This window comes from Nothobranchius furzeri, chromosome 5 (assembly GCF_043380555.1).
Source record: "Nothobranchius furzeri strain GRZ-AD chromosome 5, NfurGRZ-RIMD1, whole genome shotgun sequence".
Lineage (NCBI taxonomy): Eukaryota > Metazoa > Chordata > Actinopteri > Cyprinodontiformes > Nothobranchiidae > Nothobranchius > Nothobranchius furzeri.
The window spans coordinates 38,275,628-38,290,627 of record NC_091745.1 but is presented as its reverse complement, the minus strand read 5'-3'; the positions used below and the strand labels follow the sequence as shown (position 1 = coordinate 38,290,627).

The 15,000-nt window shown below is 43.1% G+C and overlaps 1 protein-coding gene across 2 annotated transcripts in view; it reads left to right on the top strand.

Moving 5' to 3' along the window:
• The window catches only part of kcnn4 (potassium intermediate/small conductance calcium-activated channel, subfamily N, member 4), a 35,371-nt gene that overhangs the window by 6,633 nt on the left and 13,738 nt on the right, over window positions 1-15,000 (top strand). Inside the window, exons 3-6 of one of the 2 annotated variants that reach the window (XM_070551678.1) lie at window positions 2,371-2,807; window positions 8,461-8,527; window positions 12,186-12,296; window positions 13,905-14,026. In XM_070551678.1, coding sequence (XP_070407779.1) covers window positions 2,371-2,807; window positions 8,461-8,527; window positions 12,186-12,296; window positions 13,905-14,026 — 737 coding nt within the window. Of the gene's footprint in view, window positions 1-2,370; window positions 2,808-8,460; window positions 8,597-12,185; window positions 12,297-13,904; window positions 14,027-15,000 lie in introns of both variants that reach the window. The other variant, XM_015976549.3, reaches the window with a different exon arrangement.

Genomic DNA, 15,000 nt, shown 5'->3' with positions numbered 1-15,000 from the left:
GAAAACAAGACAGGAAGCAGTCGGTCAAACAGAAAGAGCATGGGAATGCAAAAGCAGAGGAGAATCAGAAACAGAAATGGAAGTGCTTGGCAGCATAAAACGCATGGAACAGTCTGCAGGACAACTGCAATCTAACCGTGTTTGTCTCCTAGTGTTTCCATGTGAAACCAGACAGAGCGCTTGAGACGGACTCCCTGTGTTGTAACTGACTTCTGTATGTATGTACGTAACATGTCTGTGTGAAGGAAAACTTTTATTACAGTAACTTTTGCTGCATCTTGGCCAGCCCTCCCTTGAAAATGAGGTTTTTAATCTCAATGGGACCTTTCCGGCAAATTAAAGACTAAATAAAAAAAATTGAATAAATAATAAAGGACATTTTAAATTACATTCAACAAAAGACAAACGTACAAGGAGGGTTCTTATTTCAGCTATAAAGCCTGATTATTGATCAGATTGATCATCAGTTGGGTGTAACACTAAACACTTCACAGCAATCAGAAAACAAACAATCAAATAAATTAAGAAAAATGCACTTAGAGGAGCTCTTGGTGATGTGGAGGACTGAAAACAAGTTAGATTAAAACAATTATTGGGTCAAAAAATAATTCTAATTATAAAACTGATAATAAAATGGCAAAGTGGTGTGATGTAATCTCCTGGTTTCATTCAGCAGTCTTGTTGCAAAGTACCAAAGCAGCTGTGGATGAGATCTTTGTCCAGAGAGCAGAGTGTCACACAGGTCAGCCCTGCAGCTCATTAAAGTAGGGAAACACTGCAGCTCTTGGTGCTTAATTCAGAGTTTTTTCCTGAGAGGAACTTATTTTTTGCATGCTTGTTTACATAACAACTCAAATGCATCCACTATCGGTGTTGTACCGATCTGTCGTGGTGAAGAGAGCTGATCCGGAAGGTGAAGCTCTCGATTTACCAATCGATCAACATTCTTACCCTCACCGAGCTCTCCCTTAGAGATTGGGCGAGAAGCTCGGTCATCCATGAGGGGCTCAGTGTAGACCCGCTGCTCCTCCACATCGAGAGGAGCCAGTTGAGGTGGCTCAGGCATCTGATTAGGCTGCGTCCTGGATGCATCCTTGGTGAGGTTTTCTGGGTACGTCCAACCGGGAGGAGACCTAAAGGGAGAGCAGGACACGCTGGTGGGACTATGTCTGTCGGCTGTCCAGGGAACACCTCGGGGTTCCCCCGGAAGAGCTGGCCCAAGTGGCTGGGGAGAGGGAAGTCTGGGCCTCTCGACTTAGGCTGCTGCCCCCGCGACCCGACTCCGGATAAGCAGCTGAAAATAGATGGATGGGAAAAGTGGCCTGGGTGTAAATGGAAAAAAGAGACGATGATAAAAATACAGATCAATCAATCAATCAATCAATCAATCAATCAATCAATCAATCAATCAATCAATCTTTTTTTTACACATAAAGCATGTTCAACACCCAGAAAGTGACCAGTTGTTTTTGTGCAGGGATAAAACAGTGGGTAAAATAAAATATAATAATGGGTTCATGAAAGTTTAAAATCAATATCAAAAGCAAATTTAAAAGCTAATGTTCTTAATCAATCAGGGTACCAGCATTCCTCATAATTATTGGTACATTTTCACATAATTTGGGGGATAAGACAAAAAAGGAATATTCAGCATCAACTAGTGTCCTGACCTCAGGCTTCTCCAAGGAACACGTCTGCATTGTAGATCTATCAAGTATGGAAGACCTTGACATTGTAGACATTTAAAAACCAGATTTTAAATCTTAAAATCAATCCTAAAGCGAACCAGCAGCCAATGCAGAGATGAAAATGTAGCAGTAATGTGCCTCTTGATACCAAACGGGCCGCAGCATTTTGAGCCAGCTGCATCAAAGAGTTCTAGTATCGGAATTTACGGCATTATAGTCATAGTCAAGAAGGAACAAAAGCATGGAGATGTTAAATTTGACTAAACTCGGTTGAACGACTCTATCAAGTTTCAAACCAAATCAAGACTCCTCGCAGCAGCAGTCAAATTAAAAGCCCTCAGTAGGAGTGTTGTAATGTAAAAGCAAGTCCTGCACTGTGAACGCAGCCCGGATGCCCTCCACAGTCCCTGACCCATGCATCTCACCTGTATTTCATCACTAATCAGCACACCTGCTGACTTTCATCACCTCTCCCAGTCTGGTTTTTCTCACGTCCAAACATCACACACCCTGTTATGGTCACGTTTGTTTTTTGTTGTTTGCCTCCATTGAGACATTTTGACTTCTCTCAAATGATAAATAAAAAAATCAGCATAAATGTTTCCTCTAGAAGGTGAATTTCCTTTTCATGGTCACCAGGAGAATTTTAATCACCCTTATTTTCCTGCTGCCTTCATTTCAGCTGTTCATCATTGATCACAACCAGGTGGACTGGCGCATCGCTATGACGCGCCACAGGGTTTTTGGGATCACTCTGGAGATGTTGGTCTGTGTCATCCACCCTGTTGGATCGTACTGGGACACGGGCCTCCATGGGAACTCCTCCTCCTCTGCTCCTCTCTGTGTTTCCACTCACCACTCCAAGACCCTGTTGGACATGGACTTGCTGTTATCGGTGCTGATGTTCCTCCGTCTCTACCTGGTCCACAGAGCCATTCTGCTGCACAGCAAAGTGCTGCTGAGCGCCTCCTACAGGAGCATCGGCTCACTCAACAATATCAACTTCACCTTTCGGTTTGTTCTGAAGGTACTGATGAACAAACACCCGGCACGTACGCTGCTGGTGTTCATCCTCTTCTTCTGGCTCACTGTGTCCTGGATGCTCACGCTGTGTGAGAGGTAGGCTGTCCCCAACACAAGTACTGTGCCTGTGATAGCTAGACCTTTCAGGGGGGTTCTGTGAAAAGGTTGATGGTGATTTGGGCAATCTCAGATTTGAGACGGAGAGATTAATTCCACCCAGATTGATGAGCCAACAGCTATTCTGAGAAGGCTCATCTCAAAACTCTGATCTAAAATGTGCATGGTTATTCAGCAGCATCAGCCATCAGCACCTCTTTAGCTTCAGCTCCTCTATCTGAGATGTTTATGTGTTCTGTATACTTAGCATGTTTCCCTCAAGTGGGGGAGCCGGTTGAAACGGCCTGAGATCCCACAGATAAACAGCCTCAATCAGCTCCAGGTTAAAGTGAAACGCTGTTTATCACATAATCTTATAAATCCAGCAAGGTGAATTCTGACAAAGTCGACAACTTGTTTGCATCAGTGAGCAGCAGCAGGGAGAACACCTAGGTGTGTTAAATCTTCCCTCCAGTCAACTGGGCTTGAACTGGTAGAAGCCAGGCTAAACTGGAAAAAATAAAACTCAGCAGCCACTTTTACCCTCAAGATTGTTCAAGATTCCCGTTACTCACTGATGACGCCCATCATGGTGGATCCACATGATCAGGTGAGGCAGGGTCAATAGGGATCTAACAGCACACATAGGGAGCCTAAGTCTCCTTCCTTTCTGGTCGGCTCATGGGTCCCCAGAAGAACGGAAAGACGAATGGAAGTCAACGGGGCACATTTGTTGTACTTTTATTTAAACGAAAAGTAATGACGGGTGTTTCGACCACGCCAGTAATGTACTTTAAGATTTCTCAGCTTGTAAAAGTTTGTAATTAGTATGGCTACAAATCTGACGTCAGCACTTTGCATATTTGATGTCACCACAGAACCTCCTCTCCCCTAGCTTAGCTGCTATGTACCACGTGGCCAGATTTATGGTGGTTCGCTGGACTTACAGCCATGGCCGTTTCCCAATACACAAGAACGCTAGTACCTTCTCGTGTACTAGACAAGTATGTTCTTGGCAAGGACACCAGAAAGTCTGTCCTATGGGGTACGGGAGGACGATGACGGCATTTGGAACGAACCGTACTTCATTGTCTCCTGGCAACAAGTGCTGCTTCTTGCTACGGTTTAAAAGATGACTTGAAAAAAAAATTAAAAGTCTAGTTTGTTCCTTAAATAACAAAATAACAACAGAATGTATTATCTGTATTATATTTGGCCCACTTTGATCAAAACTAACAACATACTAGCATTTGAACAGTGGGTTAGCTAATTAGCAGAGGTGCGACCAAGTCACTGCTTTGCAAGTCACAAGTAAGTCACAAGTCTTTCCAGTCAAGTCTCAAGTCAAGTCCAAGTCAAAGAACACCAAGTACAAGTTGAGTCCAAAGTCAATGATGTGGAAGTCCAAGTCAAGTCCAAGTCCTTAACTTAGAATTTTCAAGTCATATTCAAGTCATCTGTCAAACTTCAATTTAATGACAATGATGATGAATAAATTCCAGAAATAAAGCTTCTTAAAGCTTCATTTATTTGCTCAAACAAGCAGGAAGTGCAGCTGAAACTGATGATAAACAAAGTGCTGCTGCAGTTAGCAGAACGTCAAACCCAGAACAAAGAATGATTCATGATCTTTCTCGTTCCACTTTTGTGCTAAAATATCACATGTGCATCAAGTCATCATCAAGTCAACAGATGCAAGTCAATTCAAGTCACAAGTCATTTGCGTTCAAGTCCAAGTCATGTCGTAAGTCTTTATAGATCTTATCAAGTCAAGCCAGAAGTCATTAAAATAATGACTCATGTCTGACTTGAGTCCACATCATGTGACTCGAGTCCACACCTTTGCTAAATAGCCTTTTTAAGGATCATGAAGAGTAAAACTAAAACAGACACAGCAACGTTTACAGTTTACACACAATCCTTTAAAATAACAGACCACTTTAAATGGTTTTATTTGTGTTTCTAATACAAAACATTACAGTTATTAGCTTTGTCCTGGTTTGTGACGCTATGCATTATGGGAAACTTTGCTATCCCAAGTGTGCAGAAGGATGCATTGATGCATCCTCGAGACAATGGGCGGAGCAAGAACACATCTGGGAAGTTTGAGCGAACTTGGCCTTTATGCACATTTAGGACTGGAACAGTCCTTGGGCCATCGTTGATGACGTTTCACAAGGACGTGAGTACACAAGTTTGGACAAGTATGCAAATTGAGAAACGGCCCATTTTTCCTCCGTATTTTTCCATTTCTGGTTTGATGGCGTCACTTTGGTGATGCGTATTTGTAGTCCTGGACATATTTTATGTTTATGTTTATTTAGCAGACGCTTTTATCCAAAGCAGCTTACAATTTATAACCTGTAGGGCATGTTGTGATCTGTGGGGGAAACCGGAGTACCCGGAGGAAATCCACGCATGCATGGGGAGAACACGCAACTCCACGCAGAAAGGCCGCAGCCGAGCCGAGTTTCAAACCTGCAACCTTTGTGCCGCAAGGCAACAGTGCTAAGCACTGCGCCACCATGCAGCCACACACACACAAAACCTAAAATAAAGTTTCTTCCCCGTTCAAAAAGAAGCACTTTCTCAGCATCAGAATATCTTTAAAATTCACAGACATCCATGGCACAGAAGCGTTTTTATCCCCGTTGACTCCGGGGACCCATGGTCTCGAAGGAGATGGGTGTGACTTATTCCTATTAAGGAGTCTGGTATCGATTCCCTAAAGAATACTTCATAAGAAATCATGTTGTTTTCCTGCTCCTAGGGCCTTTTCTTCAGTGTTGGGCAACTGAATGCCAGCGTGATACTCTGTAGTCTGTTTGGGGAAGAAGTCATGAGGCCATATTTGAAGTTTAATTGGAGGTTTTGCTCTCGTCAGTCTTGTGTAACCAGATGTTTCAGAGTAATGATGAAAGAAACAACTACAGCTCTCGACAGACTTACGCTTGTTCTTTGTGATGTTTTACAAGTTTGCTCAGGTATCTGTTCTGTGACTTCATGTGTTGATAAGAGAGTTTGATCACTCAGCCCCATCTTTATCAAACACAAGTCTGGACGTCCTGTCTACAAAAGACAAAGTGGTTGCAAAATACTTTGAAATCCACTGAAAGGGTAAAAAGTATTCTTCACTGTACATAATGTGTTAGTTGTTCCCCGAAACAGACTGGACTTAGGTCTAGATCTCTTCAAATAATGTCTTCAACTCATTAGCTACATTTGCATGAAGAAATCTAATTTCATTAGAAATATTGTCACACACGCCAGTGAGACCCAGCGTAAATAGCTTGTCCTACTCTTTAATTATGCGGCACTGAGAGATTTTGCAACAAACCACATCAATATTAATTAGATTCTTGCATTCATGTCAAAGAGAGCATTTATTTTGCAAGCTCTGAATTTAGAGGATAAATTATTGTCATCTGTTAATTCTCCGTTTGTGTGTAGAAGTCATGTGATCAACAGAATTTCAAAGATAACGATACAAACAATTGTGTTACTGATGATTAAACTCTACATTTCCACATCTTAATCTGTGATCAATTACAAATATATCATTAGTAATTTACGATATAAGTACATTGTTCTACATAACTAAAGTATCTATATTCACACCTAACAAAAGTGCGCTGGTGTAACCTTTATGGTTAAAACAGCTGCTGTTTACAAGTGTGGAACACTGAAAACCCATTTTAATGATTACTTCTGATTACAATCAGTCAGACTTTTGAATGCAGACTGAACATGAAGATAGTCTCCTACAGCTATCTCCTGTATTCGCTTCTGATAGAAAATAGACGCTGAAACTCTAGAATTGGAAAAGCCTGACAGATATATGTCAGACTGTCACTTAACATTCATGGACTCACCCATCTTGACTCACAACGAGGAAGGCTGTTGGTGGTTTAACATCCAGGAAACAGCAGAGAACGTCTCGGCTAGTAAAAGCTAACTGTTAGCATTAACAACTCCACCACACAGCAGAACTCCTCCAGGCTTGTATTATTTGTGGAGATTAAACATTCACGAGATATCCACAAGTCGGTAGAGCCGCGTTGCTGTTGTCCATTCAGAGGCGAGATGTCCAAATATCAGGAAATAGCAATCTAAATCCTGTCGCCTGAAGCTGTTTTCTTCTCCAGAATTCTCAGAATATATGTCAATGGCGCTGATACAGGCGCTTCTGGGCAAACCCGCGGATTACTGCTTAAAAGCACTCATTCCTTCTAGAGACCTCTGCAAATGTGTTGATCTAACACGTGTTCCACACTTTAAAGCAGTAGCAGGGGTTTTAAGTGTTCTTGAACTGTGAGGGAACAAAGAGTTCGGTCATAGTTAAAAACACACTTCACTTCAGTTTTGAAGAGAAAATAACAAACTCTGATATTCTGTGTGAGAATAGACACTCTCTGTTGGGATTTGTGAAGAAAATAATAAGTAAGTCCAAAACTCAGACATGCTTCAGTGATTTTTTTATCGGCACCTTCTATTAGGAAAAAAAAAAAATAAAAAACTGCTGATAATTTTATTCATCCATCCATGGAAGGGGTGGGGGTTCTGCTTTAGCTTGATCCATCCATCATTTTCATCCATTTATCCAGAGTCGGGTCACGGGGGCAGCAGCCTAAGGAAGGCCCAGAATTCCCTCTCCACAGCCACTTGGGCCAGCTCCTCCAGGGGAACCCCAAGGCGTTCCCTGACCAGCCAGGAGACATAGTCCCTCCAGCTTGTCCTGGGTCTTCCTTTAGGTCTCCCCCCGGTCGGACGTGATCAGAAAACCTCACGAGGGAGGCGTCCAGGAGACATCCTAACTAGATGCCCGAGCCACCTCAACTGGCTCCTCTTGATGTGGAAGAGCAGCAGGTCTACTCTAAGACCCTCCCAGGTGACACGCTTCTCATCCTATTTCTAGGGGTAGCAGTAGCTCAACAGGCTGAGCGGGTTGTCTAGTAATCGGAAGGTTGCAGGTTCGATCCCGGCTCCGGACAGAGAATTCTGCTGTTGTGTCCTTGGGCAAAACACTTAACCCATCTTGCCTGCTGGTGGTGGTCGGAGGGACCGATGGCGCCTGTGCTTGGCAGCCTCGCCTCTGTCAGTGTGCCCCAGGACAGCTGTGGCCACATCGTAGCTCATCACCACCAGTGTGTGAATGTGTGTGTGAATGGATGAATGATGCACTGTAGTGTAAAGCGCTTTGGAGTCCTTACTCTGAGAGGCGCTATACAAGTGCAAGGAAAACTCATTTAATGTATCCGCGATCTCCTTCTTTCTACCCAAAGCTCGTGACCATAGGTGAGAGCTGGAATATAGATCCACTGGCTCGGCTCTCGCTTAACCACGACAGACCGGTACAACGCCCGCTTCACTGCAGACGCAGCGCCCGTCTTGATCTCCTGATCCATTTTTCACTCACACATGAACAAAACCCCGAGATACTTCAACTCTTCCTCTCATGGCAGGACCTCATCCCTGACCTGGAGAAGACATACACTTTTCTGACTCAAGACCAAGATCTCAGATAATTTTATTAAGCTTTTGAATTGACTTTGCTGAAATTTCACTGAATCAAATAAAAATATTCCAGTCAGTGATAATTGTCAGTAGGTGATCCGTCGCCATGTAACGGTGCTTTCTAATTCTTCTCCTGCAGGTGGACCCAAGAACCGACGGGTCAGATGGACACGGCCCTGTGGCTTACTGCCATCACCTTCCTCACGGTGGGATACGGAGACGTTTCACCCAACACCAGCTGTGGCAAAGTTGTGTGTCTGTTCACTGGTGTCATGGTAAAACCATTTTATTCCAGTGAAAATAAATGACAGATGTTTTAAAATAGGTCTTCATTAGCTAGGTTCTCTGACTTCTATGTAAATGATTAACCAGGCAGTAGCAGTTTGGAAACATGTGAAAGTGACATGTGATAAGCTGAAGGAAATGTCTTATCGCTGTTTCACTTGTCTGGTTAGTAAAAACAAAGCTACTTTAAGCACTCTTGGACTGACAGCTAACACAGTGTGTTCCTTTAGTTCCCTGCTTTTCCGTCAACCTGTGCTCTCTTTGGTCCATGCTTCCTTTTCCTTCAGCTCCTCTCCCTCTGCTCTTATCTCCTCCTCTTACATTCGTCCGACCTTTACTTCAGGGATGCTTCTTTCAGTCAGACCACTGAAATGAAACGAATGGAACAGCTGCAGATGGTGGTTGTGCAGTGTTTGTGCCTTGTGAGTGCTGCATGCCCACATCTATCCAAAAGGATATAAATGAAATTATTTTACGGCATGTCTCATATATAATGTGTACAAAGAGACTAAATAAGATTGGCACCAAGCTCTAATTAACAGTTATTTACAGATTTTTTTATCTTGCACACAAACATAGTAACACTGAGCAGCTCTAACTCGCTGCACCGTAAAAAGCCAGAGAAGAGCCGCTGTTCTGGATGTGAGGACATGTTCGATTTACATTCCTCTGTTTAAAAACGGAAAACTTGCTTCCTAATCTGCATTTCTCTAACTGTCAGATTCCCCCTCATTCAGGAAAACTTTCCACCCTGCCCATGGCTTTCAGCAGTGAATGCAAATCTGCGCCCATAGGCTGGGGGAAAAAATCCCATCACGGAAGTAGATTCTGACACCCAGAAAAGAGCTGCAACAGGTGTTGATGACTCTGTGTACACTCCCTCACTGTGTGTGAACCCCTCAGAACCTCCTGCTTTTTACAGATTTTTCTACATTACTGATATTGAATAAATAGTGAAGAAAATAACAAACCCAGCTGTCAAAACTCTTGTTGTTTCTTTCCTCTGGTGACGGTTATCTCTGTCTTTTCCTTCTTATTGCAAGCCAAAACATGGAAAACAGGTAAAGAACTGGTTAACTCTCATCATTAGCCATCTTGTGTGAATGAAGGAAGGAAGTTGGTCAAGATAATTAGAGAAACTGCAGGAATGATCTGGTACAAAATGCCTTTCTCAGTGCGTTTAGCCACATTTCCCTCAATGACTGCAGGAAGCTTTGATATGGCTGCTTAGCTTTTGATTAATAACCAGTCAGTTTTAGTACATCATCAATGATATAAACTTAAGTGCACTTTCTAAATGTGTTCGTAATGATGAAAAAAAAATCTCAATTTCTTGTTTTTATTTTTTAGTCGTAAAACTTTTTTTTCTGCTAGCTAAGGCTAGCCGCTGCTCATTAAAGGGACTTTACGGAGTTTTGAATTTTTATGCTCGCGATTGCCCCCTCAGGCCAAAAGCGTAACGTCAGCTTCAATAGTAGGCTCATGCACGAGGCGCGCATGCTGTACGTGCACACTCCTTAACGAAAATAACAGCTGAGACAGTCCCGTGTGTGTGGCCCGGAGGACAGAGGACAGGAGAACGCGCAGCTAATTAATTAAATAATTTGGTTCTGTACCTTTCTCTTCAGCACAGCCGACAAAGGTTTATGATGGGTCAGTCCTCCTGCATGCTCAGATCATTCCCTTCCCTTGCTTGAAAAATTGTTCCAAAATGAAAGTTGAACCCACATCTTTTTTATCTGTGAATTCAATGCCGTTCGGCGAGTCTCAAATAAAAATGTGGGCATCTTACTGTAAAAAAATATACCATTAATATAAAAAATATACACTAAATGAACTATGATCAAACCCGGGTCTTCTGCACAAGAGTCAAACGTCTTACTAGGTGAGCTAAAGCGCCAGTGACATCTTTTGTTCCTGTAAGTTTTATATCCTTGATGACAGCTGAAACAACGTCAAACCAAAGAACGGTTCGGAGCAAAAATGGCTATTTTGTTGCTAATTTGCAGGAAATATCTAGAAGAAAGTTCTACAGAAAGTAGCTAAGGGTCCTCAGAAATGTAGCTAGGTTTGTCACTAGGCGTTAGGAACAGCGACAAAGTGGTACTGCCTCTCTCTCTGCTGCTAAAGCTACGGATAGCAAATGCTACAGGCTATGCCTGAGCGTGAACGCGCATGAAGCAGCCTGCTCGACCCGAGCATTTCTCTTTTTCTGTGATTTTACAGAAAAACAGGCAATCACAGTAAAACTGCCAGGGCTCAATTTACAGGACCAGGGCATTGCAGGAGAATGTATGAAGAAGAAATTTATTATTTCTATACATGTTTTGGCTGTCAAACTTCCATAATGCCCCTTTAAGGCCACTTTTTACAAGACACACCGTTCCAGCAAAAGGTGATGTGTGAATTTTGCGGTATTCATTCCGTCTCGCTTGTTAGTAATATTACGGTAATTGTCTGTCTCATAAATGGCGAGGAGCATACCAGCAGATAATGCGCAGCGCATGCACATTATCTGCTGGTATGCTCCTCTCTGGTATGGTGCCTTGGTACAACACCAGCAACTATATTGAAAATGAAAGTAAAAATGGGCCGTAGATTTAGCTTTTGTAAACAAAATCAGCTGAGGTGATAATCTGGAGCTATGCAGAGCTCCAGGAGCTTTTCTCCATTAGAGCTGGAGGTCAGATCACCAGAGACTGCACAGGGACTGTCGGGAACTGAAACCTTTAGGAGCTGCTTCTTTAAAAAAAACTTAATGAGTGCGGCTTCCATCGTAATAACAAACATGTTATGTCCCAGACAAACAGAAGTCTGCAGTGCAGAGACCACCACCATACGCCTTTTATGCTGCCAAGACATAATCTTCTGTAAAAAGGACACGCTTGCGCCACATTACCGCCACGTCTGACCACTAAACGACGTAAGGCTCCCTGATCCCACCGTGGCCTTGCGGCTAATCAACGGCACTGTTTTGTAAAAACGGTTTAAGAGAAACGGCAACAGGAAATGATGTGTCAGGTGGATTGTTTTTATTTTTTGTCCACCTCTGTGCTTCTGTTAATAAACAGGCAAAAAAAAAACATTTTTATTCAGAGAAGAACAGATTCAAAGGCTCTTTTTCTGGCTTCTCATTCTTCTAGTCGTACTGCCTTCAGTCTCTCGTGTAAGAACATGGACATTTATGTTTAGAGCTTAAACATGAAGTCGCTAAGTACTAGGTCTTCTATTTTTGTTGTGAGTTTATGGCAACTGAAACATGCTTGGTCACCAGTTATTTTTCCCTGGTGAAATTATGCAGAAGTGTGAAACGGGCTACAACAGAGCCTGAGATGTTCATTTAGCGGTTTTTACGTTTGTGCAAATATAACCTGACAGGTGCGTGAGTAATGTTGACTCCTGCAAACGTTCCTTCCATAGGAGGGAAAATCAATGTGGGATCAAAACCTTTCATTTAAATTCAAGCTGTTATTTATGATTCTGTCAATACTTTGAATAAGATCTGCAGCAACAACAGATTACTAATGTTTGTGTGTGTGTGTGTGTGTGTGTGTGTGTGTGTGTGTGTGTGTGTTCTAGGGTGTAGCCTGCACCGCCATGCTGGTTGCCATCGTTACAGAGAAGTTGGCATTAAACAAAGGAGAGAAACACGTGCACTACTTCATGTTGGACATCCAGATATCTAAAAGGGTGAGCATGAACTGTCGCATAAAAACTCATATTTTACACATTTAAATTCTGTTGTCACTTCATGCTGAAATATGCACACCTGCTTAACAACAATTCACTAAATTACAAATAACAATGGCTCCTCTGCACAGACTTAGTTGCTGCTGCAGATTAAATTAGAAAATGCATGAATGCATTTTTATGCATTATATGTTATTTTGTACCTATTGTTCAGGTCAGTGGGACTGACTAATGCTGATGTAAATGCAGAATGGTTTATGCTGAATGTCCAGGAAACTGTGTTATCCACTTTATGATGCAGGCACATATACTGCCTTATAGCAAATAATGTACACACACACACACACACACACACACACACACACACACACACACACACACACACACACACACACACACACACACACACACACACACACACACACACACACACACACACACAGATCTTCAGTTCTACCCCAGAAAACAACTTGAAAGTAAACTTTTTGAAGACTCTGTAAAAGTCTCATTTCTGTTTTGCACGATTTTCACATCTATAAAAAAGGAAAACTTCAACGCGGGGGAAGAGGATGTCACACTCAAAATTTTCTTTCAGTTTCTGCTTTTCTAGCCTTTGCTTGTTAAATTAGACTCACATGAGAACAGGATAGTGTGGGAAAAGAGGGGGGAGGTGAGCTCTGCCAGAGTCTAGAAAGCCTTTTCAAGGCGTCAAACAGGAAATAATCTCATCTCTGTCAGGAAAGAAGCTTCTGTCAGTTCAGGTCAGTTTCAGGGTGGACAGGAAGCTGCTTGGATCTCCACACATGCTTGTATGTGAAAAGGATTTTGTAGAGGGGTTTGTTTACATGTAACTCAGGCCAGAGTTTTAACTTTTAGATTGAATGAAGTAATTTAAAAGTTAAAAAAAAAACTCTTACAGCCGCTGAGTTATCCGTTTGTTTCGGGTTTCCTCAAAAGCTCTCCAAAGGTGCACCAAACCACGACTGCAGTAGCTGCACAGCTTTGGAGAATACGTGTCTTTCCTCTCCTCTGGAGGCTGCATCCTGCATCTCTGTGCTTGTGTGTGTCTGTTTGGTTTGAGAGTGTGCGTGCATCCTTTGGATCTATCTGTTACAGGCCAGATTTAAACTGAATGGGAAAAAAGGGAAGACATCTGGATGCAAACACTGACAGCCTCTAATAATAGCATCGCAAAAGGCCAGGAGTCCTACTGACAACATTATGATGCAGCTGGAGTGATTTGCATTGGAAAGCAAACAGACACAAAAAGAAAACTGTAGAAAGGCTCGATTTTAGTGCTCTGGTCTGGTGTTTAACAATTTATGAGAAAATAAGATCTATTGGTTGCTTTTTATTGTGAGTCAGCATCATAACACAAGCAGGCGTGGAACAGGGAAAACCGTTAGGCTCATTATTTTATAAATGTGCTGAAATGACCCCAAAATAACTAAATAAATAAATAAAACTGAAACAATATGTGTTTGTCGATCCAAGATTTGACAGTTCTTCAGGTTTTAAGTCATTTTAATTTTATCCTGATAAATGTTTCCTTTAACATAAAACTTCCAAGTGTGATTAGGCAGTTTGAATGTTTCTGCCGGTTCCCAGATCCGCCACGCTGCTGCAAATGTTCTAAGAGAATGCTGGCTTCTGCATCGCGCCAACATGACATCAAACAACCAGAGCGAGCAGCGGCGACACCTGCGATGCCTTCTGGAAGCCATCAGAATGTGAGTTCCTCAGCTGGATGAGAGCACATTTGCATCTGGGCAAAGAGACACAAGAGGGTGTTGTTCTGTGTGTCTTCCCTGTTTGTTTTATAGATCATTAACGTTGTGTCAACACGCCTGAGCGTAGAGTCACCGACTGTGAAAGGCTCTTTTAGGTTACTAATTCAATTTGATTGCACCTCCTCTGGTGGTTTCGATCCACCCTCACATTGTTCCGAATCCAAAATATACTTCCTGCTGGCGTTTTTAAATAAAAACGGTGGATTTGTCAAGCAGATGTGATTACTTAAGGCGCCACAACGGGTGTCCTAGTGAGATCCAGGGAGATAAGTCCCCACAAACCACTGGGCCACCCCCCAAAAAAATATTTTGATGCTATTTCATGTGAGGCTTCAAAGGGACACCCATAAGGGCCCTTGTTGGCCCTCGTGTAAAACAGCTATTGGGGACACCCCGAACACACACACAGTGTCACCCTAACATTTAGAGTTTAGACTATCTAGTGATTAGTGGAGATTAGGGAAGAACAAAATTCCTTTTACTATTTTAGAATACGTTCAGTCAGTTTATTTTGTGACATTGAGTCGCAGGTTTAACCCTCCCACTGTCCTAATGGGTGACCCCTCGAGGAAAGTTGACCAGTGAGCAGGGTTGATGGTTGAGGCTGGAGGCTGGCTGCTGCTCCTCCACCCCGCCATCACCAGCTGGAGGATGGCTGCAGCTCCTGCACCCCGCCATCAGCTGCTGGAGGCTGGCTGCTGCTCCTTCACCCCGCCATCACCAGCTGGAGGCTGGCTGCAGCTCCTTCACCCCGCCATCACCAGCTGGAGGCTGGCTGCAGCTCCTTCACCCCACCATCACCAGCTGGAGGCTGCCTGCTGCTCCTCCACCCCTCCATCAGCTGCTGGACACTGGCTGCAGCTCCTCCACCCCACCATCAGCTGCTGGACGCTGGCTGCAGCTCCTCCACCCCG